The following is a 27,829-nucleotide window of genomic DNA, read 5'->3' as shown; positions in this document are numbered from 1 at the left end:
ATATGCAAGGTGGTTCGCACAAAATATCAGAAAGTTAAAGTATACAAGCGGCTGGTAAAGATGTAGCAGCTAAATGGAGAGCATTTCCTTCCGAAGCTGGAGCAACTAAAACACAAATACAGTGGGGCAAAAAAGTATTTAGTCAGCCACCGATTGTGCAAGTTCCCCCACCTAAAATGATGACAGAGGTCAGTAATTTGCACCAGAGGTACACTTCAACTGTGAGAGACAGAATGTGAAAAAAAAATCCATGAATTCACATGGTAGTATTTGTAAAGAATTTATTCGTAAATTAGGGTGGAAAATAAGTATTTGGTCACCTCAAACAAGGAAAATCTCTGGCTCTCACAGACCTGTAACGTCTTCTGTAAGAAGCTTTTCTGTCCCCCACTCGTTACCTGTATGAATGGCACCTGTTTGAACTCATCATCTGTATAAAAGACACCTGTCCACAGCCTCAAACAGTCAGACTCCAAACTCCGCCATGGCCAAGACCAAAGAGCTTTCGAAGGACATCAGGAAAAGTATTGTAGACCTGCACCAGACTGGGAAGAGTGAATCTACAATAGGCAAGCAGCTTGGTGTGAAAAAATCAACTGTGGGAGCAATCATCAGAAAATGGAAGACATACAAGACCACTGATAATCTCCCTCGATCTGGGGCTCCACGCAAGATCTCATCCCGTGGGGTCACAATGATCATGAGAACGGTGAGCAAAGATCCCAGAACCACACGGGGGGACCTGGTGAATGACCTGCAGAGAGCTGGGACCAAAGTAACAAAGGTCACCATCAGTAACACACTACAACGGCAGGGAATCAAATCCCACAGTGCCAGACGTGTTCCGCTGCTGAAGCCAGTGCATGTCCAGGCCCGTCTGAAGTTTGCCAGAGAGCACATGGATGATACAGCAGAGGATTGGGAGAATGTCATGTGGTCAGATAAAACCAAAGTAGAACTTCTTGGTATAAACTCAACTCGTCGTGTTTGGAGGAAGGAGAATACTGAGTTGCATCCCAAGAACACCATACCTACTGTGAAGCATGGGGGTGGAAACATCATGCTATGGGGCTGTTTTTCTGCCAAGGGGACAGGACGACTGATCCGTGTTAAGGACAGAATGAATGGGGCCATGTATCGTGAGATTTTGAGCCAAAACCTCCTTCCATCAGTGAGAACTTTGAAGATGAAACGAGGCTGGGTCTTCCAACATGACAATGATCCAAAACACACCGCCCGGGCAACAAAGGAGTGGCTCCGTAAGAAGCATTTGAAAGTCCTGGAGTGGCCTAGCCAGTCTCCAGACCTCAACCCCATAGAAAATCTGTGGCGGGAGTTGAAAGTCCGTGTTGCTCGGCGACAGCCCCAAAACATCACTGCTCTCGAGAAGATCTGCATGGAGGAATGGGCCAAAATACCAGCTACTGTGTGTGCAAACCTGGTAAAGACCTATAGTAAACGTTTGACCTCTGTTATTGCCAACAAAGGTTATGTTACAAAGTATTGAGTTGTATTTTTGTTATTGACCAAATACTTATTTTCCACCCTGATTTACGAATAAATTCTTTACAAATCCTACCATGTGGATTCATGGATTTTTTTTTCACATTCTGTCTCTCACAGTTGACGTGTACCTCTGGTGCAAATTACTGACCTCTGTCATCATTTTAAGTGGGGGAACTTGCACAATCGGTGGCTGACTAAATACTTTTTTGCCCCACTGTAAGTGGAACTGTAGAAAAACATCACTGCTCTGTTTCTTCTGCCCCCTTCCTAAAAACTTTTCAGGGGACTTTAACTGTTTGTTAACACAAATTTCAATCATCAACACGGTAGCGATCTAGTGCATGTGGCCATGCAGAAGTTCAAAGTGAGCATCGATGTGCAGCTGACAAAGATTCAGCAGCTGTGTGAAGCCATCATGTCACCATGGACCAGCATCTCTGAGCAATGTTCCCAGCAGCTTGTATGCTATGAAGAATTAAGGCAGTTATAAAGGCAACAAGGGGCTCCGAACCACGACTAGCAAAATTTACTTAATAACAGTAACAATCACAGTGTTTTATTTTATTAAAGTTTTTTTTATCTACTATAAACTTAGCACCTGTATAAGAGCTATAAGCTTTCAGTTAAAACCAACATTAAACCATATGGAAACATCAGAACATGACAACTAATAATGATGAATGCTTGAGCATGTAAAACCAAAATATTGCTTTCATTCTTTTAAAATATCACTCAATTTCCTGACTGAGTACAGATTCCCCAGTTTACAACAAAGCTGTATATGCCAGGTAATCTAAAAATATTGATCTGATTTTAGATTTGGAAACACGTTTGATATGTGAAGCCACAAGTTGAATGTGTCGGTGACAGCAGTAAGAAAAAGAATACATCTACTGCAATTCTACTAAATTTATATGCAACCGAAGATTAAGATTGCTAAGAAACCTCCATCCGTCCTCACCTTGCAGGACTTGACAATGATAACTCCAGAATTTTTATAATTCTTCTTCTTTTTCTGTTTCTTGGGATTAATGCAGTCAAACTCCACCTGCAGATACAGGAACGGGTAAGAGGAATGTGTCACTATCAGTAACAGAGGAGTGGGTTTAGCAGGGACAATACAAGGAGAGGAAAAGCTGAGATGACAGCAGAGTTGAAAAGAGTTGGTGTGAAATGGGAAAATGATCAGAGAGGCAGACGATCGAAAGACTGCGACTTGGATTCACAGCTTCCCCATAATGATGAGAGCAGGTTCACCTTGACTGTCAAACTATAGTGATATAGTACCATTAATACAGTGAAAATGAAAACAATACAGTGTTAAAAAACAGAAAGATTTAATTTTATGTGATGCTGTTGAAAGAAAAGTGAAGGACAGGATGGCTGCTAATACTGTAAGTCACACAGACACACTCTTAGGTGGCAATGTCTGATCAAAACAGACATTTTAGTCAGTCAGCGATTCATATGACAGGTAACTCTAAATGCCTTGTCATGTTACTAAGGCTCGGCTAAGGGATATTTTACATCTCAAAAGCACTTCTCTTTTTATCCATTCCATTCTCGCTCTGCTTACACCCCCCCACCTCTCCATCCTGCCTCTTATCTTTATTTCCTTGCTATTTCCCCCACCCAACATCATTACCACACATGATGAGACTCAGTGGGAGAACAAGTCATGAGGCCGCTTTGGCACATGCATGCATGCAGTTTCACTAGCAACACACACGCGCGCGCACACACAGACCTGCTAATGAATGACCTACGTTCTTATCAGTGCATCATACATCTTTGACAGATCAGGAACTCACATGCGAAAAGAATAAATCTCAATAAAATTAGAAACAATACCAATGTATAAATGAATGCTTCTAAACTATAAATCAAGCCACAACAGGCAGAAATACAGACATGTGGTAAGAAATGAATTATAGCACTTCACATTACAAGTTAACCCTTGGGCTCATAAGTTGATATCAGTTGATAAATATCATGAAATTACCAAAGTAAAACCCAATCACAAGTTTGTTACTGTGTCGCATAAGACAAAGTCTAACCTAAGATATACCCATGTGTACTCTTACTACCAAGCAATTGCACAGTTATAAGTCTAGTAATTACATTGTATTTACTTAAATAATGTCTCTTTATTATTATCTAATTACCTTACTACTAAACTCTGTACACACTGGAAACGATTCACTAGTTGCACACTGCTGTACGATGCCTGGTTGCTTGTAGACATTCCAAGTTCTGGTTGCTTAGATGACCCTCTAATGTGTTCACATCCAGGTCATATGTCATATATACAGGTCCTGTCTAGAAATTGCGTCAAGTTTATCTTGGGCCCTGCCCACTTTTGATCACCAGCTTTTATTTCGCCCGTATTGGCTCAAAGTCGCTGAATGTGATTCACTTTCTTTAGTTTCTTGTTGCAATGTTGGCCCAATTGCTTCCAGTGTGTACACAGCTTGACACTGCATTACAAAAGGATTCAAATGCTTAAACTCATTAGCTTTAATTTTATGTATGCTGCACGTACTGCCTTCCTGGCTTGCACACCTATTTGTTAGCATTTCTGCGGCCCACCCTGCATCCCCCTACTCTCGCCTCTTTCATATGTGTAACAGCGATATCCTAAACCTGGGAGGCACCGCTTATCCTGAATAAGCTCTTTCTCGAGCCGCAACCTCTGACCTAGATCATTTTCTTCTCATGAGCCTGTCACCTTTATTATCAATAAACAGTGTTAAATCATGTTTGAGTTGTGTTATCTGCTAGCGAATAGCATGCTAACATGCCACCTGCTAAAATGGAGCCACAAGCACAATCATGTCAGTGTTTTACCTCCACTGAGTTCTGGGCTTCACTCATCTTTGCAACTGTGGTCTGAAACTCTCCAATGAAGTCATGTCCTCCATCATTATCGTAGTCATAACACAGCACCTGTAATTGTGCAGAATGCATCACATCATGCTAGTCTTTTCTTTCACATGGGCAGCTTATAAATAAAAGTGGAAACTCAAGCGGTTATGTGGTTTCTGGTATCTGTGTCCTACTTTCACTTCTGTACTGACTCTTCACTTCCTTTTTAATTTTTTTCAAGTTTGACATTCTAGCCAAAGGACACGATAAAATTATTTTTTATTTTTTTCACAGTGGATCTCACCTGTTAGATTCAGTGAAGATTACATTAGATACTAAACATGTCTTCTAATAGAGAAAGTAAAAATTCTTACTACTAACCTTGATGCTTCTGTCCACGTCTCCATTGCACAAAGAAATGAGAGGCACGGTAAAAGGTTTCCACACTGGATCTAAAGTGTTCTTTATGACCTGAAGTCACAGACACAAAAATAGGCAGCGGAGCAGATGTATGATGCAATTACCTGAACTTATGTCTGTAATTAAAGTTGTACCACTTTGTGTGAGGCCAAGTTTAGCTGAAAATGACAGTGAACGATAATAACAGTCAGATGAAGGTAAGTTTAACCTCTGCCAATGACTCACCTCTGTCCTGTGCACAAGCATCCATTTACCATCTTCTCCCTGTTTGTGAAACTCCAGGTAAGGGTCTGACTTCCCAAAGAAGTCCTGCACAAACAAACACACGGTGAATTTGCCCTCATGTCTTTTTTTGTCTGTTTACATCTCTTATCTCTTTCACAAAACTGCAACCACTAACCACTGTATGACAACTGCAAAACTACAGGTGATTTCTAAAAAAAAAAGTTTCTTCGAACACTTAAAAGATCAGATTGATTAATTAATTCACTGGAGTTTTAACTACAGCATACAGCAGGTACACAGCTTGAGCTTGAATCCTACTCACAGTTATGATGTTTCTGAGTTGCAGTATATCAAAGCTGCTTAAACGGCGATATTTAATATGTAACAATTTTATAATATCAACAATTTTTAAAATTGTCCTTCAATCGGAAATAACACCACATGATAGTGTTTAAAAGGTACATATGTGTACTGTAGTACACAGTGCATTGTACCATAGGCCAAAACACCTTGTAATGTTACATAAAGGTAGCACCTATTATGGCAGCTGAGTCATTGTGCGCACTTAATTTTTAATATTTCAGGGTTTAGAAACATGTTGCTGTTACAAACCCACCGGATACTTCAAACCCCTTTCCATACCTGTTTTAACATCCCAGAATCACTAGCATCATACACAATACACACAATACACTTTCAGTTCAATCATGCCCGCAGTACATATGGCCCAAATGTGCGTTTCCTGTAAATGTTGTTTGTCCTGGTTCCTGGTTTCACCCAGTGATTTTAGTCTGATATAAACAGGCTTTGGGAATGTAATTTTTCCTTAATGTGGTTTCAAACAAAGTGTTGTTAGGGACAATTTTATTGAATAAATTTCTTTGAAAAATTATTTTTGTTATAGTCTTTGTTATCAGCGACCTTATGCAGTAAGGTTTAATTGACACTGGGAGATTATACAGTGGTTTTTTTGTTTTTTATTTTACTATAATCTTATGATATTTATACTCAACTAAAACTAAACTGAAATCAAAAGAATTTAAATGTCGAAATTATGACTGAAGCCATTTTATGCTTTAGTCAAAAGGCTACGACTAGAACTAAATCAAAATTATCTGCCAATACTAAATGCTGCAGGAATGACTGTTGGAGGTTGCAGTTGTTTCAGCAAACATCCCAAAATACATATTTAATGTGTCAAAACAACAGTTTTAATTCCAGCTACCCCAGCACCTGATAGCCTGTTGTTTGGCAGACAAAGGTGAAGACTATGAAAGCATTTAAATCTCGTCTGTGTGGGCTGTATTTGTGTGACCTAAAGTGGTATGCATGCTCAAATATATCTGAGTGTGTGTGTATGTGTGTGTTTGGATTTGCACCCTGAGTGTGTGTACGTGTGTGAGCATGCGGGGGTCTAACTGCCTACCTTCTTATCCAGTTTACGCCCACTCAGGGTCAAAGTGATGATTCTGTTGTCAGACAACTCCTGCGCTGTTATCTAAAATAAGAGCACCGCACAACATTAGCGGCAGCAGAAGCACTCACAAATATTAACATTTACATCAACAACAGCAACAGGAACCGTTGGCAAACACGGTAACGGCAGCAGCCTCGATGACATCAAGATCAGCGACTGTAGCCATACCGTTCACGTAAACATCACAGACAACAGCAAGTTTAGGTGACACAGCACAGTGTGCATTTTTTACATTTGTCTTGTAACTCATTAAGTGCATTGAGACATTGACACCTTTCAATCAGGTGCATGGCCAGGTCACCAGGTTAGTGACTTCCATATATTCCTTATACAGCACTATTAGATTGCTGACTACCCTTTAAACAGATCCTCAGAGGGTCTGAGGGCTGTTTATGATGGCGGTCATGCTCTGAGTCTCTTACTTCTAATTAGATCTGGGGGCAACATGGCGACCTGTCACACCCCAGTTTAAGGAAAATACTAACGCTAATAAGCTTGGGGTGTCTTTACTTAATTTATTTAAACCAACATAACTGACGATCCAACGGGAACTTACCCTTAAATAATCTGGTCTCTTCTCGGGACCATTCCTATTTTATTTTTGTAAATAAAGTTTTTAAAAAACAAATAAGTTCATAATATTCATAATATTCAGTTCATAGTTCATAATATTTTCTTTTAAGAGACAGTAGACATTCTTACTGTAATGGATCCTTTGCCAGCTTGCTTCCCATTGGCTAAGATCAGGGGTCTGTGAAGTTTCTTATTGGACACAATCTATTGGATCAGGACAACAATTATTTATTTTTGAAATTGAGCAAAAATCCACTTTAAAATACAGTCTGCATCTAATTGTAAGAATAAATTCCATCTAGTTCAGTTTATCCTATCCCTTCTTCTCTAGACTATACCTGTAGTTATAAAGAATATACTTCAAACCAAAGAAGAAGAAATCATTCAGTACCACTCCCAGTGTGCAAACAAATGCTCCCAGGAAGTCGTGCTCGTCGAGCTGTGTGGCACACTTGTCTTCATCGAACATGGCAAAGCGAAGTTTCTGGATTTCTTCAAAGTGGTAGTCCACCTGGAACTTCACCCCAAACACTGGATTCAAGTTGTTCACAGCTGTTTCAGTGCGTCCCAGCTAAAGGTCAAGAAACAAGGAGAGAAAAATGCTGTAAAAATTAAATAATTCCACTATTGTCCCTTTTAACGATTCACAAGCGTGTCATAGTCCTGGTCCTGAACTATCGAGCTCTGTCCAGCGCTTGTTTTTAATTGATCATGACCTAGGTTATTCCTTCCTCAACAGAATGCTCTTGTGTCCTGTTGTCAGGTCTTCATCTCTCTGCTAAGTTGGTTTCTATTTTATTTTGGCAGTCCTCTGTGTTTTATCCTTAGTTTTACTTCCTTTGTTTTGTTATACCTCATTAGCCTCACCTCTTGTACCCAGTTGTTCCCTGTTATCCTGATTAGTCTTAGTGTGTCAGTTTGTAGAAAGAGCTTTGGTTGTCCTTTGTTGTGATATCTGTTATGATTTCCTGTGTGTCCTCTACCAGTTCGAGTCTTGAGTTTGGACCTTTTTTCCTTGTTCCTGTGTTTTGGATTGCTTTCTACCACCATTAACAAAGAGCTTTTTTTAATCCTGCCTGTAGAGTCTGGTTTTGTGTAGACACTACATTACCAAAATAGCTGCTCACCTGCATCTAACAGTCTCAAAGTCACCACAAAATCTAAGCTCCGTCCCTTCCAGCAAAACACAAGTGGCTAGTTTTTCCCTTGGTTTTCTGTCCATGTTCCTTAAACAAGACTTGAATGCCAAAATAATAGGTTAAAGTAACTGTGACTCTTCTGTTGTGGAAAACTGCAAGACTGGGTAGAATCTGCAATCTTGCAACATGTGGCAATTTATACGGAAGGTTTGTAAATTCTTAATGAAAGCTTAAAAGACTAAAAATAAATGACTAGAAACATAATAATGAATTGAATTATTAGTATGAATACATGTAAATACTATCATACATAATCATCAATTTAACTTTTGAGTATTTAGTTGCAAAAGTTTAAATTATTAAAATTAAAATTAAAATTGGATTTTATTTTGGAATTTTACAAAGCTGCAAAAACCAAACAAGTTTTTATATAGTATATAAATATTACTGTTTGTGTTTACAAAAAGCAAAGCATGTACATGCATACAGTATGCAATTTAATAAAGTGATACTGATATGTATCTGGCAACTGTAACGCACCAAACGACTGTAAAATAGTTTGAGTCGCTACATATGCGTGTCTGTGTTTCTCCAATCTTTTTTACTCTAGAAATTCCAAGAGAATGATGTGTAGTCTTAACATTAGTTTTGACACACACTTCTCTAAAAACATTTAATACTGAATGCATTAAACAAGAATCAGCCTCGGGCAACTCTTCAGCATCCCTGATTGTGACACCAGCATGTCGTAAAGTCTGTGGCGCCCACTCGAAGCCAGGATTCCCCCCGATAACAAGATGCAGCTAAAAAAACAAAACAAACTTGGCCAGTGATGATCAAATCTGTGGGAGTGTGTTAGACAGAGACCCAACAATGTGCCTCCTACCTGCCATCCCCAGAATTACTATAGATTCCTATAAATATTAAACCTTTGTCTGACGTTGGGTTGATAAAGAACAGCAGATTTATCTGAACTTTTAAAGTAGCCTGCTGCGGTGGTTTGTAGTAAATGTATCCTTAAACCAAAACAAAGTCCTAAAAAGCTGCAGCCGTCTGACAGCACTTTATCCAATTTAAGGGCCCTTTCCCCTAAAGCCATTGTTTTTGATGTTTCTCAATGCGCTGTGTTCTCATGGCCCCAGAGAGCAGTCCAGACAGCAGACAGATAAGATGGTGTGGGTGCCTGAAAAGAGTGCTGTGAGAGTCATGTTCTTTGCTCTGACTCTTCTAAACCAGGTAGTTGACTGGCTCATCCCACTACTCTCCAGCCTGACTCACCCACGACACGTACAATCATTAAACGAGGTCACATATACTCAGCCTGTCACCACTGAATATAAAAGGCCTTAAAAAAGTTCAGCTCATTCCTATAACGGAGACGGGAGGGATGAAATGCAAACCACTGGATGTCTAGAATTTCAATCTGGAGAATTTAAATTAAACTAACTGAACTTTGATACACACCAAAAAAGTGAAATTCTTTTTGAAAGGAAAACTCTTATTGATGATCTCCAAACCTATGGGACCTTTGGTGTCAAACACAAAGCCCAGGGGCCAAAATCAGCCTCCAATAACTCCAATCTGTCTCACTGAACGGATTTTGAAAATGTGAAGGAGGGCGTAAATTTTACACTTGTACAGTAGACGTATTTTCATAGGCTAATCTGTTCAATAATTGTATGCTGTTGTAATGCTGCTCCTTTGACATAAAGAGTCAGATACCATCACATATTTGATTTGGCAGTTTTAAACCAGATACCCCTCCTGATACAACCCAAAAGGGGATTTGTGTCTCTAGCTGGAACTCAAACAGTGACCTTTAGTTTGCCAAGCAAATATGTCAACCATCAAACTATGGAGCCATCACTATTGCCCTATAGTGTCTAAGACCAGCCAAACATCGAACAGTTTTTTTCTTGAGCCCATTTCCCAACATCTAACACTTTTATTCATAGTAACATTTACTGAAGGCACATCTAGACAGTTTATTAACCTTAAACAAATCTCCAATTCTGCAGAATCCTGGTATATTTTCTATTCACCAGTCTTTACTCAAAAACCCCTGCAGCAAACAGCAGTACCGCCATCTATTACTTAGCTGTTCTTATGCAAGTGGTTGCATACGATCTTCCAATGTTCATATATATTGTATATACTCCTTTCACTATTCTTGTTTGCTATTTATTCCTGATGTCTTTACTATTTACATTTTATTTATATTTATATTTTATTTTAATTCTGTCCAGTACATGTACAATAACAATAAAGGGCTATTCTATTCTATTCTATTCTATTCTATTCTATTCTGTTCTATAAAATGTACCTTTCTCGTGCCTCTGTGAATGCTTTTATCTAAGATACATTTCTCTCTGACTGTAGGTAATGATATTAGTACAGAACTGAGATACTCCAGCAGGAAAAAGGTTTTAACTTCACCCTGCTACCGGTGCTTGCAGCACTTATCCATCTGTCTGACTCATGGGAAGGGAGCAGTGGAGAATGGCTGCACTTCGTAGCTTAAAAACTCAAATTATTGGGACATCACAGCACGCCAGCAGGCTAAAATCTCATAGCAGTGCCTCTGTGGATTTGATCCTGGTTCACTGAGCTTTAGAAATGAATCAGATCCCTCTGGCGCTTCATGCCTCCTTTCGTTTCTTATCTGTTTATGTTTACTACTAGATAAAAAAGAAAAACAACAATACAGGTCACTGAGATTACTTCAGATAGAGGCACTGCCCGCTGCAGGAAAAATTAAGCTGTAGAACTGCAGCTGGAGGAAACAGGTACAGGAAGAAAAGTACAGGTACTGATAGGGTTATGATAGATAAATAAATAGACTTTTAACAAAACAAATGCAATGGATGTGCATCCCGCAGCTTAATTTATAGTGAGTTAAAGGAATTTAGAAGCAATCTGTTATAAGTGTTCGTGCCTTAGATTTGAGCGGACACTTTTATTTTTTTCATTCAGCAGACAGGGAGAACCTCCCCCAACAACCCGCACCCCATAACATAACAAGGACACTTCAGCCCAACAGCTCAATACCAAGATGTTGAATCAATGAAACAAACCAAAGCGGCTCTAAAGACATCGGTGATGATGTTGCTAATAAATAATCACTAGGACCAGCCTACAGCACCAAAACAATCTCTGCTAAACACTGACAACTGGCAGGTGCAAAAATGTACCAGTGAAAGTGTGCTTTGGCTTTACAGTTTAAATTTAATGTGTTATAACCATAAAAAATGCAACACAGTGGCTGTCAGCAAAAGTTACTTATTTAGTCATCAGCTACAACAATTTTAATATAATTTGTGTCTTCTTTGTGTCCCGAATCATGTCCAAAGTTCACTTTCCTTTAAGCTTCAGTCTATTTACCACCATTTACTGAGGCTTCTAAATATCCCGTGTTTATTGTGCACTCACTAACTTTGTTGTATGTTATGGGTTACTGAGCTGAAAGTCTGAGTTTTCAGTGTCTCTTTGAACATGGATTGATCACCATGGTAACTTGTGCTTACTGCATAACCCGATCTGGAGCAGATTATGTTCAGCTTCAGTTTAAAATAGTCTGGCGCACAACATTTTCAGTCATTCAGTCTATTTACAGATGATACGAAGGAGCCTTTACCGCCACTGAAATAATATTCTAGCAATGAGTGTTTTCATGTTATGCAAAAGAGAAAAAAAAAGAAAAAAATCTAATTTTCTGCTCTTACTTTTGATATGTGTAATTACATATCAAATATTCTGGGGAGTCCTTAATCATTTACGAGTGGAAAATTCAAAACAATACTCTGGTGTGGAAAGTTTTAAACCTAATATTAATCATACACTTGTATGAACTGACTGTCCGTGTGCTGAATTTCTATTCTTTTGATCGAACAGCTAAATTTAATAACGTAGGAATTTAAATTACTGGAAACTTGGAACTCTGGGGACTAATCGTAGAGCTTTGAACTTGTGATAAATGTAGAGGTGTGTTTATTTTTTAAGACACATTTTTTAATATTCTTATAACGTATTTAAAGATGAAAATTACTACAAAATGTCAGTTATATGGGGCTTAATGTGAACCATGCATAGGCCAGTTTACATTGGAATGAATTATAACAAAACTTACTGTTGAGTATCATTTAGTATCACAAATGTAGATCTAATAAATAAGGCTGCATTTACTGCGGAGGACTGTTAGATTTTTAAACCCTCTGGTTTGAATATGCCACTGCCTGTGAGTTCTCACTTACAGTGTTACAGGCTTATATCTCGGTTTATAACACGTGTTGAGATTAGTATTGGGATTTGGAGTTGGAAGCTCGGAGAAAAAAAATCCTTGGATTTAGAAAATAGCCTCGGTAGTGTGATACTTGGGTGCCACATCATTTACATAGCTGAGATCCATATTTCTGTAGACCTATCACATTCTTCAAAGACTTTCTAACACTAACTTTGGCTGCTATCTCCCATTTATGGCTACAGTCATTCACTTTCTTTTGCCTTCTTCTTGTTCTGTCACTCATTCATGTCATCACCTCGCTGTCTTTCCCTCCTCCTCCTCCTCATCCTCCTGTCTTTCTCTGGATAATTTCCCCCTCGCCTTCTGCTGCACCCTTTTCTCATCTCCCTCTCTCGCACCTCCTCGTTCTCACACTCTTACCCTTTCGTACCCACTTTTTCTCTCTTTCCCCTCCCCGATGGACCCAGCTGCTTCTCACACCTCTAGCTCACAAGACAGACGAAGATAGACAAGAGACTGAGACACGGAGACCTAGAGAGGGGAAGGCTGGCGACAGGAACGAGAAAGACAATCAGAGAAAAAAACTGAAAGGAACAGGAGGAGATCAGAGAAGTGAGAAAGCTGAGTGTGAGTAAAACAGCGAGCTGTGGATAATATCCGCGAAAAGGTTCGGGCCTCATTTCGCCTCCTCCATCGTTGCCTCACTCTAGGAGCACTAAGCTTTTGTTTCCCTTCCCGTTGCTATGGTAACTGTTGGCAATTTCACATCGGAGCCACATGCCCTGCTGACCGACAGCTAGCTGCAACCCGAGGCACTCGCCTACACACAAACACACAAACACACAAACACACATACACACACACACACACACACACACACACACACACACACACACACACACACACACACACACACACACACACACAAAAAAAAACCCAGATTGCTCTGTTGACCAGCTGTTAGCTGCAGAAGATTCGAAGGAGGAGCCTGCACACACCAAAGCTTCATCACCGTCTTCCTCTTGAGCATCTTCAACTTGTTTCCTCAGTGGGTCTACATGGATAGACCATGTATGATCAGGACACATGACAGCCACTTCCTAGCAGTGAATGCACAAAATATTAACAGTGCTGTTCCGACATAATATGGACTTTGAGCAAGTGGGCTGGTAGTTTAAACGTCATCAAATGTCCGTTCCAACTGCGACGGTCAGTCGTCTCCATCACATGCACCACGTTTCTGGAAATCTTCAAAACAGATGTTTGCTAAGCTGCTCTGTTTAGAAATATAGTAGCTGGCAATGATTCTGCCTATTGATTTTCGTGAGCAGTGTGCTGGAGTCTTGAAAATGGCCTCATGATTATTACCATCTTCTCATGTTGGACCTCTGCACCGACGCTTCAAACCTGACTCAAGCTCACAGCAACAGTCGACGTGCACTGTGTACTTTTACTGCGCCTCAAGTGCGCTTAAAGTGAATTAGTAATGGCAAAAAGATGACTTCACAAAGCTGGATGAAGCGTTTGAAGACCTGTTAATATAAACTAACCCAAGAAAAATACATAATTACTGTGAACTGAGAACTATATAAAAATAGCTAACAAACAGCAAAACCAACTGACCAAGATCTGATACAAACTGGAATTTAGCAACAGAGTTGCTGCACTTCAACCTATTACCCCAGTTGTTGCTATTTGCAGGAAACAACCCAAACGAGCCAGGCTTGCCCTAATCACAATCATACTACTGTTCTAATAATGCTCTCCTAGCATTTTGTTTGCCTTAGCAAACCATCTCAATGAGCTTTTGGGAAAACGTATTTACACATATTTGTACCATTAACTCCTTCCCCTCATTCAGCGGGTACTGCGGCAGATAAATTAAAGGTGCATCAAAGCTACTGAGCTAAGATCTGTTTCTTCTGCTTTGGACTCTCCAGCTGTCCATAAAGCCGAAGCAGAGAAGAAGAATTAGCAGCTGATTTCAAACCAGTAACTTTCTGCTTTGAGTCATGAGCACACATCAGTGAGAGCCTCTACTGACCAGAAAGGATTTCAGTACAGCTGTTGTTTACTTCTCTGTTAGTTTTCTTGTCAACGGTAAAAACCAACAACAACAAAAACGAAGGTATAATCACTTCTTTATGCTGTCTGGACCTGTGCTCTGGTTTAAAGAGAATAAAGTGACGTTTTATGCCATTCAACTAGACTTCAGTGCCATCTTGTAATGGATACAAGGAACAGGTGAGTGAATGAGAGTCAACACAGTCAAAATGATTAAAACCACCTGAGTGGCTTTATCCCCGATGGGCATTTCTCATCACTGGTATGGACCACCAAGCCACTATACACATAGTTACCAGTTTCTGACTTATAAATGTCAAAAAAATAACGCTAAAGGCCTTAAAATCCAATGAACAGCTAATGCAGCAGCCAAAGGCATTCGTTTTCCACTGCCTGTTCAATAAAGATACACGTAGCCACCATGATACCACGCGCTGGTTGGTAAAGGTCACAGTAAAGTCTCAACCTAAGCATTTTCAAAATCAATACCTCAGCTTTATGAAATCTGACTATGAAACTTAGGGCAGTGACTGACAAGTAGTTAGCCTGGCAAGGAGCAAAGGAGCTGATGGATGTTTTCCTGTAAATTTCTACACAACTGGATGTCATTAGAAAGAATGCGTCACTTTTTTACAGCTAAATGCTTTTCTAGTTAATTTTTGATTATCTCAAAGCATTTTTAATCCTCAACTTCCCAGTTATTGAGTGTTAAAGTGAAGTAAGCTTGTCAAATTGTAAAAATTTCTCTTATATTCTGTGAACACATTCCTTTTCCATTCCAGGCAATTCAAATGCAGCAACAGAAAGCCACACTTCTAATTGGAAATATGGCTTTCACTTCAGTTTAACCCTGCACCTTTAAGAGAAATGTCATCAGTAGCAGCTTTTGGTGTTTCCCCTTATTTGGTGCTTTTCCAAAGTTTAAATCAGAAAAAAAATTTTGTTTAACATGATGATGCATCCTCGTGAAACCTGAGATTTTATGGCAATGATTTAAAAATGTCAAACATGTATTACTGACTCTCTTTCCGGTTTTTGTGCCTTTGCCCGAGTCTACACTACTTGTCTTAGATTGGAATGCCGCTCATAAATCTTGCAACATCCTATTGGGCTCAGCATGCCATGGCTGATGCCAGATGGTCAAGACATCATGACTTTGGATCTGACTCACAACCTATAGGCTCTTCCTGCAGAGTATCATAGACTACAAACAAAACCTTCTGGTTCCCTTTCCTCGAGGAGCCAGCATGGTGGATGTAACCTTAAAAGCACTTCTTAGAATTATTCAAATTTTCCATCCTCCCCTCAATCTTTTTATTTCTGCACTTTAATCTTCTCTCTCCACCTCCCAGGAGTCGCTATACACAGTGTGAAGAAGCGCCAACATGGGTTTGACTACTTATGATCTTAACAGTAATATATCAACTCTCTGTTCGGCCTTTCCTCTTCAGTCTGCCATTCCATTCTCCATTGATTCTGCACCATTAAAACAAAACAATCCTCTCATTTCTCGTGTCATTTTCTGTAGTCTTTCTCATCACTTGTTCATAAAGGTGTGGGAAACAAATTTCCCACACGTGGGACTAATAAAGGTTATCTTATCTTATAAAGGATGTATGTCTCTCCATCCTTTACTGTACCTCCACCCAGTTTCCATCCACTTCGTGGAAGAGAACGCAGAATGGATCCGACTTGGAGGCTACATCTCGATCGAGCAGGCTGGACGCAGTGACAGACAACTCCACCCGTGTGACACAGTGCTGAGGTCCGACACTGCGCTTCTGGCCATCAGTGGCCAAGCCCAGTGTGTAGGCCATGGTCACACCTGATCACCCTGAAGGAAAGCAAACAGGCAGAAGTAGGCAGAAAGACTTTTAGTTTCATACTTCTTGACACTTAACCAAATATGTCATCCTGTCGATTGACAAAAATAAGATAAAACAGAGCTGCTGTGATTATTAATAACAAATCTCAGCACATTCTCAGCTTGTGCAATGAGAATATGTGCAGTGATATCATGACAGTGAACTAAAACTCTCTGCATTACGTGCAGTTAGCTGGTGGAAACATTACACCTGAAGATGCTACCTTTGGCTCTGTGAAGTGGTGAGGGTTATTTTTTCACAGACTAAATGAATTTATCCTCTGCAGAGTACCATCATAGCAGAGCTGTTACAGCCTGCATCACAGCATAGGCGCACATTCACTCACATTCCTATAAACACCTTCTTCTGTACTTTTTTGCATAAGTGTTCACTCACTGTGTGATGGGAGCATCAGAGAGCAACCAAAGGATATCTGGCATATCAACCACCAACCTTTTGGTTTCTAGATGACCTGCTATACCTCCTGAGCTGCAGCCACCCGGAATAGAACATAGAAAATATATCATATGTTTAAAATGAGAAAATGTACTATTTTAAGACAGCATTAAGGTCATTATGAAATTGCTGACAGCAACACAACAGTGTATAAATGTCTGGGAACTGAGGAGACCTGCTGCTGGACTTTTGGGAGAGGCAAGCCATCCCATTTTTGTTTGATATAGGATTCTAGCTGCTCAGCAGCACTGGATCTCTGTTGTATGTTTTCTTTGCACTAAATTTTTCCAACAGCTAAATGGTCTGGACTGTAGGCAGGTCAGTTTAACACCCGAGCTCTTATACTGTGCTGTTGGAGTAGCTGTGGTTGGGCTTTATCTTGCTGAAATATGCAAGGCCTTGCCTGAAAAAGGGGTCGACTGGATGCAGCCATATGTTGATCTAAAACCTGTATACATCTTTCAGCATGGGCACATTGCTAACTCCATAGGCACTAATGCACCACCCTAACATACAAGATACAGGCTTTTGACTCGAGTTGGTCCAAGGTGCAAGCTTGATGATCCCTCTCCTCTTTGGTCCATGTTTTCCAAACAGAATTTCTGTGTTAACAGGCAGCGATTCCTGGAAGTGTTCCCGAGCCCTTTAGATGATTTCCATGACAGAATGGTGCCCACTTTACAGTGGGGCAAAAAAGTATTTAGTCAGCCACCGATTGTGCAAGTTCCCCCACTTAAAATGATGACAGAGGTCAGTAATTTGCACCAGAGGTACACTTCAACTGTGAGAGACAGAATGTGAAAAAAAAATCCATGAATTCACATGGTAGGATTTGTAAAGAATTTATTCATAAATCAGGGTGGAAAATAAGTATTTGGTCAATAACAAAAATACAACTCAATACTTTGTAACATAACCTTTGTTGGCAATAACAGAGGTCAAACGTTTACTATAGGTCTTTACCAGGTTTGCACACACAGTAGCTGGTATTTTGGCCCATTCCTCCATGCAGATCTTCTCGAGAGCAGTGATGTTTTGGGGCTGTCGCCGAGCAACACGGACTTCCAACTCCCGCCACAGATTTTCTATGGGGTTGAGGTCTGGAGACTGGCTAGGCCACTCCAGGACTTTCAAATGCTTCTTACGGAGCCACTCCTTTGTTGCCCGGGCGGTGTGTTTTGGATCATTGTCATGTTGGAAGACCCAGCCTCGTTTCATCTTCAAAGTTCTCACTGATGGAAGGAGGTTTTGGCTCAAAATTTCACGATACATGGCCCCATTCATTCTGTCCTTAACACGGATCAGTCGTCCTGTCCCCTTGGCAGAAAAACAGCCCCATAGCATGATGTTTCCACCCCCATGCTTCACAGTAGGTATGGTGTTCTTGGGATGCAACTCAGTATTCTTCTTCCTCCAAACACGACGAGTTGAGTTTATACCAAAAAGTTCTACTTTGGTTTCATCTGACCACATGACATTCTCCCAATCCTCTGCTGTATCATCCATGTGCTCTCTGGCAAACTTCAGACGGGCCTGGACATGCACTGGCTTCAGCAGCGGAACACGTCTGGCACTGCGGGATTTGATTCCCTGCCGTTGTAGTGTGTTACTGATGGTGACCTTTGTTACTTTGGTCCCAGCTCTCTGCAGGTCATTCACCAGGTCCCCCCGTGTGGTTCTGGGATCTTTGCTCACCGTTCTCATGATCATTTTGACCCCACGGGATGAGATCTTGCGTGGAGCCCCAGATCGAGGGAGATTATCAGTGGTCTTGTATGTCTTCCATTTTCTGATGATTGCTCCTACAGTTGATTTTTTCACACCAAGCTGCTTGCCTATTATAGATTCACTCTTCCCAGTCTGGTGCAGGTCTACAATACTTTTCCTGGTGTCCTTCGAAAGCTCTTTGGTCTTGGCCATGGCGGAGTTTGGAGTCTGACTGTTTGAGGCTGTGGACAGGTGTCTTTTATACAGATGATGAGTTCAAACAGGCGCCATCCATACAGGTAACGAGTGGGGGACAGAAAAGCTTCTTACAGAAGACGTTACAGGTCTGTGAGAGCCAGAGATTTTCCTTGTTTGAGGTGACCAAATACTTATTTTCCACCCTAATTTACGAATAAATTCTTTACAAATCCTACCATGTGAATTCATGGATTTTTTTTCACATTCTGTCTCTCACAGTTGAAGTGTACCTCTGGTGCAAATTACTGACCTCTGTCATCATTTTAAGTGGGGGAACTTGCACAATCGGTGGCTGACTAAATACTTTTTTGCCCCACTGTAAATGCAGTACCAGAGGATTACAGGCATTAAATAATGTTTTCCAGACTTGTGCACAGAGATTTCTCTAGATTCTCTTTTGATGATATTAAGTACTGTAGGTGAGGAGATATTCAAAGTCTTTGTAGTTTTATATTGATTCTGAAAAATGCTGAAAATTGTTCCACAATTTGTGAAGATAGTTTTTTGCAGATTGTTGAACCTTGTCCCATCGTTACTTGTTCTTTTTATACCCCATCATCTTACTGACCTGTTGCCACTTAACCCAATTAGTCACAAAATGTTCCTCCAGCTGTTTCTTTTTAGTGCCACTTACTTTAACGGCCTTTTGTTTTTTTTAAATGTGTTGCTGTCATCCAATTCAAAGTCATCTTAAAATGACACATTTTCTCAGTTTAAACATTTGATGTTTTCTACATGCAACTGTGAATAAAACACGTGTTTATGAGCTTAACACCGGTGAACACAGGTATATCTGATAAAACTAAGTTATGGTCCTGTTCTATTTAGCATGTTGATGCCATTCTTGTCAGTGAACATACACAATGCCAGCACCTCATCCAAATGGAACAGAGCCATAATTAGAGTTATTAATTACACCTGTGTTTACCCTGAGCCAAAATGGCTGCTCAGTAAATGGACAATTAATTAGACCAAACTAAAACAGAGTGCAGGTACAGAAACTGGCTGAAACATTACCGAGGCTTAAAATGACAGAAACAGATGTGCAGAGATTTTCCTGTTAGGCTGTCATGAAAAAAAGATAAACAGCCAATATCAATATTATTCATAACCTATGGTCACCATCAGCTCAAAAGTGTCTGCCAGTGCCACGAAGAGTGAGTAAATAAATGAGCTACTCTCATGTAATGTAAATGTAAAACTGTAGGTTGCTGTTACATACACACAGATGGCTGGTGTCCAGGATAAACCGCAGTTTCCTTGACGTAACTCTAACAGACAAGCATGTGCATGTGCTCATCTTACGCTGTATCCAACCAAATCCTAAATTACTGGAGACACCGCTGAGGAGAGAACACGAGATGCTCCCAACACCCTGGGTGTCTGTATCTGTTGCCACGCAGAGAGCACAATTACAGAAATCAGTGTTTGACATTTGTCGAATGGAAGTAACATTTTAATGTCACAGTTTGTTTGTTTTTTTAAGTTGTTTGACATATGTGATATCTAACGAAATGAGTGGAAGTTTACCCAGATAACAGAATTAGTAAATCCCCATTACATCAGATCACCTTGAGAATTCGGCTTAATCACACAAATGGTTCTGGTTGGCTAAAAATACCCAATGAGTACAAATAAAACAACACTGGTGTAAAAAAAAATCCACTGGGGGCATTATGAGAGTCATAGTTACCCTGTGATAAACCCAATGATACCCAGGATTAAGCACTGCAAAGACACACACACACACACACACACGCTGCCCTGAGCCCAGATCAAAGCCATTACCTCTAAACTAAAGAAGCCTCAGGCTAGGAACGGAAAAAACAGAAAGAGGGAATACACACACACACACACACACACACACACACACACACACATCTTGAAACAATTGCTGATTTTAGTAAAAAATGTTGTGAATATATTCTCAGTGGTATTGCATTTGAAATAATTCCCAGGTGGCTTTAAGGACAATACAAACAGCACCGCACCCGTGTCCAGATCAGTGGTTTTGTTCTCACAGCGGCATGCTAAAAGGATGCTGTCTGTTGCTAAGATACTAATGTGTCATAAGCAGCGTGCTCCTCCCGCTCAGCTCCACTGTGATGTCAAACTGGTAGTGGTGATGCACTGAAAATACCAGTGCAACATTTTCATTCACTCGCTTTATCATTCATAGGTGGAGAAAAGCGTGTTTTGACTGGCTCAACTACTTTTACTCACTCGCTCCTTGTTTATGGTCTCAGTGGCAGTCTCCTGTATTTATAGATGCTATTAACAACTCCAGTGAGAGAAGGAGCAGAGAGTGGGATAAATCCAGCTTTAAGCTGACACCTGCTCTATCCCTTATATAGAAGTCTGAATGATTAAGAATAAAAAGACATCACAGATTGCCAAATAGCATTATCAAAGAAAACATGGCTTCATGAAGTATGCTACAATGCACCAGAGCAGCTTTAAAAGGTGTGCAGTATATTGCTCAAGTGAACTGTGCTGCACTTTAACTGGATTCAGGATAGGTCCGCAATATTTGAGACATGGGGGGGGGGGGGGGGGGGGGTGAGCAGGATGAATGTTTTCTAAAAGCAACTGAACCTCACAAAACTGCATGTTTCTTGTACTGTGGCTCTAAAAGACCTAGAGCTGCTATTGCATCATTTTTGGCTACATGATGCACTTTGTGTATGAGTGCACTGTAGAAAGAAAACACAAACAAAATCCAGGTCCAGGTGCAGGCCTCTGACTGTACTGACCGTGCCAAAAAGCTTCACACCTGCTCACACCTGCAGGATGGGCAGGCAGCTTAAAGTGACTGACTGAGGCGGAAAAAGCATGGAAGCAGATGCCAACTTGTTAATACTAGCGGAAGGATCAGCACGCTTTAAGTGTAATTACAAGACCGGTGAGCCATATTGGTGCCAAAGTGGCCAACATCAGTGAAGAGTAGACTCCAGATCTGAATGAAGGAGAGAGATGTGCCAACTTGACCATTAAAACTCTCTTTCACACACACAAACACAACACCTGTCTATTCTGTACCATATTTCCTGTGATATTTTTTTGGTCCTACATGAAAGGTGCTCGTCAAAACATGACATCTTCCCCACATCCTTCCGTAATTAACCTCCAAGAGAAGCACACCGACTGTACATTTTGGCTGCAAGGGTTATTTTTGCGTCTTAGAAGCTCCCCGGTTCCCCTTTGACTCGGGAGCTGCTGTCAGATCTCTTCTTCTAATGTAAACCCAACAGGAAAATGTGAAACCGACTCACCTCGGTAAATGACGAACAACTTCTCCGCCGCTTTTCACTTAAAAAAATCTTTAAGTGCTGCGCACAGTAAAGAGAGAGGAAAAGCAGAGCCAATTTTCCTATAAAGGAGTGAAAGCTGAGGTTAACATTTTTTTTATTATTAATTTTTTTTTTTAACCGGAGTATCCTGGAAGGCGCAACAGTGTGTGAACACAAACCATCCTCGTAGCCTGGACTGTGCTCTCTGCGCCCGGCCACTGAAGGACGGAGTTTAATAAAGCCAACAGTGGTGGCCTCACAGCGGAAGTACGACAAACCCACTCCCAAAACAAAAGCGGAAGAGTCAAGCAGAAAAAACTACTTCCGGTTAGTCATTCATGAGCGATCAGTGTCTATGTTTTCCATAAAATTACAGAACAGGGAAAAGATGCATATTTTTATACCCTAGTTAATACGGGGAATGCATTTATTCCACATTTAAAACATTTATTATTTTGATTTTTTTTTTATTTACTAAGTACTTAGTTTATCTCTAAAACATGAATTTAATCTTCTTCCTTGTGAATAGTACAGACACCAGGCCCCAAGTTTGTTAACTTTCTTTTAACACTACAGCCACATTAGATGTAAAATAAGGCTATTTACAGTACTCAAAAGCACGAAAGAATCAGCACTTTAAAGCATTATTTTGAAAGTATTTTTTGCTTCTGCTAAACGCAGCAAAGCCAAAGCATGTACATCTGCATGCGCAGTATTTTATGTGTTATGTATTCAGTCTTATTTTAGTTTCCATTGTTATTTAGTTGAATTTCAATAAAATGTAAATTACCCTTGTAAAACTTGACATCTTTAGTCACATTTGCATGTTTTTATGTGCTGCGTGTAAGCACGCCCACAGTTTCAGAGTCTCGTTGATCCTGGGGTATACACAACATTTTTCTGATAATTTCATATGAACATTGTGCAAGAATAGCAAGCAAAGCAAATCCATCTTCTACGGAGAGAAATTTGCCTCCAAAGGGTTGCAAATGCGTACGATATGATCCACAAGCGTAAACTAACCTTCATAAATGTTTACAATGATTTGTGTCTAACTTTTTAAGGACTCACGAGTGCTTCAATCCACACACAAACACCTGAAGTAAAAGGACCCAAGTTTTGGTAATCCTCATGCAGCCCATTCTGCAGTACCACTGTTAACCACAAGAGGGCGGAAAGCGAACATAAATGATAACATTTCACTGACGTCCACAGCTGCGAACGCAGCTGCTGGTGCCGCTGACAAGGAAACAGGAGAGGTATAAATTGTGCTTTCCACAATGAGCAGGACGTAAGATGACCTAATCTACACCAAAACGATGTAAAGACAAAGCATAAAGCAATCAGGTATCAACTTTTAATTGTTGACATTGAGAACAAACCAGAATTTTTTTAAGTTGTATATTATAGTTGAGGTGCATATTTTTGTATTAGACTTTATTTAACTGGCATGTATTGCTAGAGCAGATTTTGCTGAGTTTGTGTCTTGTTGACCTGTTTAAATTTAACATCATACTTTATAAAACCGCTGACATAACAAAAAATAGAAACTCAATTTAAAGTTTTCTAATTAGCAGGTCACATCTTAATGCAACTCATAGTCAGGGAATATCAAAAGTATCTGCAATTTTTCTGTCAAGCACAACCTGCACACAAACCTTTCAAAAACTATATTTAACAAATAAGCAATTTTAAATCCTTTCAGTAAGAGCCAGTGTTGCTCCAAAAATCAAAGGAAAAATAAACAAAACAAAACAAAAAAACGGACAATTACACACAGGAAAAGAGAAAGGAATAAGGTGCATTACATTCAGAAATCAAAGCATCAACATGACTTTAGAAAGTCAGAAATACAACTGGTGCGACCTGCAAAAATTACAGTATCTTCTTTTGGTCACAAAGCAAATACATTCCTATAAAAATGTTTCTTTTTAAAAATTTTAACCCTGATTCAATCACAGCTCAATAAATACATACAATTTCTTGTGTCCTCCTATGATAAACAGCAGAAATAAATACGCACATTGGATAGAGACCACGACCTAGAGTCACCATAGGAGCAGGTAACTCTTCTTTTACTGTGACTTTGTGATTTCTTGTGTTTTCAGTAATGTGGCCTCTAATTATTGTAAACATTCCACAATGCAAATTGACTCCTCGTATCAGAGTCTGCAAAGATATATTCATCATTTCCTCACAGGAAAATAACACAGTGTGGCCTTTATTTTCACAGCAGTTTGGGAGCTCAGTGGTGTGCTACTGAAAGGCGGGGCTCAACACAGGTTTAGTGATTTCACACTTTTTTAAGTGCATACATAAGTTAGTGTAATCTTTTTTTTAAAAGCCATCTTTAATGTACTTTGTGATTTTTTCTAATTTTATTGTAACAAGTTTGAAATGATCATGTCATATGGGAAATACTGTAGTCCCGTTATAACAGTAAAATATTATCTGTTCAATTCAGTAGGGAAGAATTTAGTCATGAGTGTGATACATTAGTTAAAAGTGAACAGGCGGGACCTGCTTTGTTTATGTGTGTGTTTTTCCTTTCTCCCAGGAATTCAATGATAAAACAGGAAGCAGCTGGCCAGTCTCTCAGCATCACTCACTTGGGTGTCCTCGCCCACCTACTCGCCTGCCTGGGAAGGTGATGACAGTATACCCTCTGCCGTAAAAAAAACTAATTCTACTGCTGATTATTACGACTGATTACAAAAGTAAGTGTGTTATTTCAGTGGCTTTGAAGAAAACACTTTTTGTTCAAAATCTAGTGTGGTGTTCTACTGATCAGCTGAGCGTGCCACCTCTCCCAATTTGTGTCCATAAACCTCTTTGTGTGCTCCCCTGTTAATCTGACAGCAGCTTTTGAAAAAAAGGTTTCAGTGGCTTCCACCCGTCTCCTGCTTTGTGAAACCAAAGGCCAATCAGTGCAAAGTCAGGGATTTAAATAGTTTCAAAAATACATTATTTCTTCTTGTTCTAACAAACTTATTTCAACTGTACAGCCGTGTTTCAATAGAGCAGCACTTAGAAAAAAAACCCCCAAAACACTTCAAGCAAAAAAAAAAATAAAATAAAATTCTCACAGATTTTTAAGTCAGTGTTGGCAGAAAAAGTACTGGACTGTTCGTCTGCACTGGTGCTGATGAACTGGAATTGTGCTTCTCAACTGTCAAGCAGTGCAGATCATATCAGGTGGAAGAGAAATTCATCCTTCTGTCCCTTAGACCGAGCCTATGGACATCACCGTCAGAGATTTTGTTCTTCCAGAGTCTGAAACCAAGTTCAATAACTTATAAAGGCCAGAACATTACCACAACATTAGAAATTAATAAGGTTTCCTTGGATAATGCAGGTCTAGCAGTGCAGGAAGTTTACCTGATGAGTTGCAGAGCAGGGCAGAACCTTAAGGCCTTAAGCAGGGCCTCCGCTCCAGAAACACTCAAGCTGTTGCACTCGAGACTGTGAGAAATAAACACTTAATCTCTCATGTACTGAGACAAGAGTTGTTTTCCTTATTGGTTTTATAAATATAAGAAAGCCTAAATGAAAAGTGGAATGAAAAAAGCAAAACTCTTGCAGTTGCGGGTCTTTATGTGTGTGTTTTACTCACTCTATCTGAGTCAGCGTATGACAGAAAGGCAAAACCCTGGCCACTTCCAGTGCCACTTCATCACGACAGTTATTCCAACCCAGACTAGACAGACACCAAGACATAGAGAGAGAGAGGTTTGATGAACAGAAGCTGAAGCATCACGCAAAAATGTTATCCTAAGATGCGAATATCATAAATTACTTTTAATTAAAAACTAGAGTGTTATGTACAACAATACCTTGAATAATTAAATAATCAATTCCTTAAAACGTGTGGTGCTGTGTAAAATTTAGGCAAAAACAGAATGAAATAATCTGCAGAGTTCAATCCATATTCTGTTCATAAGCGGCAATAGAAAACATCCAGTGTTTAAACTGAGAAAAATATTTACTCATTTTGTATTTGATGGGTTCACAGTGTCTCAGCTGGGACAAGGGCAACAAAAGGGTGGAAAAGAAAGTGGCATTATAAAGAAACATGTGGACACCATTTAGCAAATAATTAGGTTAAAATGCAATGGGTTGGTCACATAGTGGGGTATAAAAAGAAGCAGTGATGGACAGAGGCTGAACAATCTGCAATAAAAAAAACCCTGAATATCTTCTCATACAGTGCATGACATCATCAGAAAGATTGAGTAGATTTGGAGAAATCCCTGTGTGCAAGGGACAAGGTCAAACATCAGTATTGGATGCCTGTGATCTTTGTTCCCTCGGATGGAAATGCATTAAAAACAGGCATGCTTCTCTCACAGAACTCCCTCAGGAATACTTCCAGAAATCACTGTTTGTGATTCATCTACAAGTGCAAGTTAGTGCATGTAAAGAAGAAGCCATATGTGATCATAGTAACTTTAAAAGGAGCTAATATTTTTCTTAAATGCTACATTTCAGTTAAAACCTTTGATGTGTTTTCTATTGTGAATAAAACATGAGTTTACAAGATTGACAAATCACTACATACAGTGTGTGCCAACTCTTATAGAACTGACATGTCCATGAGTAGAACACAGAACAGCACCAGATTATTAAATGTTTGATCACTTTGCTTTATCTTACCCAACTTCCTGTATGAGGGGACAGTGAGCCAGACTGGCTACAACAGGACGCAGCTCTGAAGTCCCAACAGAGGTCAGGCTGAATTATTGTGCAAAAGACAAAAAACAATCAGTAAGTGTAGTCATCTGTGTGAGCTGTGATTCTGAAAATAATCAAAGCAAATGAGTCTTACTTAATCTTTTTGAGGTTCTTCATGCACATTATGGCTTTGGAAAGGCTATTGGAGCCTTCATGGTCAATGTGGTTGAGCGAAATGCTATAAATGACACAGAAATACAGAAGAACAAAAAGGCTGAATAAGTGAGGGGAGAAACACATATCAATAAGAACATGTAACACTGTGTGAGACTTACTCTAACACACTGAGGTGTGTCAGTGATGGGAAAATGAGGGCCATCCTGGCAGCAGTGAGGATTCCCAGTTTGTTATCGGACAGACTGGAAGAGTGCACAAAAAGACATATAAATATGTACATTTTAAAACAATCTTTGAGTTGCTTGAGTTAAATGCCAATTAATGATATAGCCAAATATATAAAACTCAGCTTTTCCAAGGAAAATAAACAATTTTGAAGATTAAAATGTTCACTCAAAAGTTTTGAGGGCTTATTTTGTGCACTTCTTTAGCCAAATGCATGCACATGCAAACTCTTGCACAGTGTTGCAATCAAATGCCAAAAGCACATTTACAGGAATGAAACGCATTCTCACCAGAGCTCCTCCAGGTGGCTGCAGGCTTTCAAAGCCTCAAGCAGCTTCTCTCCTGATTGGTCACTGATAAGGTTCTTTGACAGCCTGGAGGATAAACACACACAGCAAGAAAAGCAAATTTACTCATTTTTAATAACTGTTAATGGACCATGTAAAGTGTTCTGTCAATAGTTTGTTTTTTTGATTATTCCACTTGATGGCGCCAAACCTAACTCAAACTTTACTTTTAAATTATATGGATAATAGACACCCTACACATTACAGTGGATTGATATAGCTCAATTAAATCTTCTCTATAGGTAACTGGAAACCCTTTTGAAACTGTGCCATAAACTACTTAAACGCTTCAACTTTGCAATAATATCATTTACAACTGATCAC

General features: G+C 39.8%; 2 protein-coding genes across 2 annotated transcripts in view; both read right to left on the bottom strand.

Annotated features, from left to right (window-relative positions):
- cpne2 (copine II) overlaps window positions 1–22,324 on the bottom strand; it is a 55,156-nt gene extending 32,832 nt beyond the window's left edge. Inside the window, exons 1-9 of the mRNA XM_085464594.1 lie at window positions 22,068–22,324; window positions 16,150–16,343; window positions 7,458–7,637; window positions 7,196–7,270; window positions 6,443–6,514; window positions 5,017–5,100; window positions 4,753–4,842; window positions 4,354–4,452; window positions 2,468–2,554 (exon numbers count right to left, since the gene is read on the bottom strand). Of these exons, the coding sequence (XP_085320720.1) occupies window positions 2,468–2,554; window positions 4,354–4,452; window positions 4,753–4,842; window positions 5,017–5,100; window positions 6,443–6,514; window positions 7,196–7,270; window positions 7,458–7,637; window positions 16,150–16,326 (864 nt within the window). The 5' untranslated portion in view covers window positions 16,327–16,343; window positions 22,068–22,324. The remainder of the gene's footprint in view (window positions 1–2,467; window positions 2,555–4,353; window positions 4,453–4,752; window positions 4,843–5,016; window positions 5,101–6,442; window positions 6,515–7,195; window positions 7,271–7,457; window positions 7,638–16,149; window positions 16,344–22,067) is intronic.
- A 1,104-nt stretch (window positions 22,325–23,428) lies between these two features.
- The window catches only part of nlrc5 (NLR family, CARD domain containing 5), a 38,071-nt gene continuing 33,670 nt past the window's right edge, over window positions 23,429–27,829 (bottom strand). Inside the window, exons 50-56 of the mRNA XM_085464593.1 lie at window positions 27,449–27,532; window positions 27,092–27,175; window positions 26,911–26,994; window positions 26,739–26,816; window positions 25,699–25,782; window positions 25,464–25,547; window positions 23,429–25,358 (exon numbers count right to left, since the gene is read on the bottom strand). Coding sequence (XP_085320719.1) covers window positions 25,277–25,358; window positions 25,464–25,547; window positions 25,699–25,782; window positions 26,739–26,816; window positions 26,911–26,994; window positions 27,092–27,175; window positions 27,449–27,532 — 580 coding nt within the window. The 3' untranslated portion in view covers window positions 23,429–25,276. The remainder of the gene's footprint in view (window positions 25,359–25,463; window positions 25,548–25,698; window positions 25,783–26,738; window positions 26,817–26,910; window positions 26,995–27,091; window positions 27,176–27,448; window positions 27,533–27,829) is intronic.

This window comes from Copadichromis virginalis, linkage group LG7, assembly GCF_057382275.1.
Source record: "Copadichromis virginalis isolate Kocher_CV1m ecotype Utaka linkage group LG7, C_Virginalis_male_GT1.1, whole genome shotgun sequence".
Taxonomy (NCBI): domain Eukaryota; kingdom Metazoa; phylum Chordata; class Actinopteri; order Cichliformes; family Cichlidae; genus Copadichromis; species Copadichromis virginalis.
Note: the sequence above shows the minus strand (reverse complement) of the source record. Positions and strands in the feature narration are given on the sequence as shown.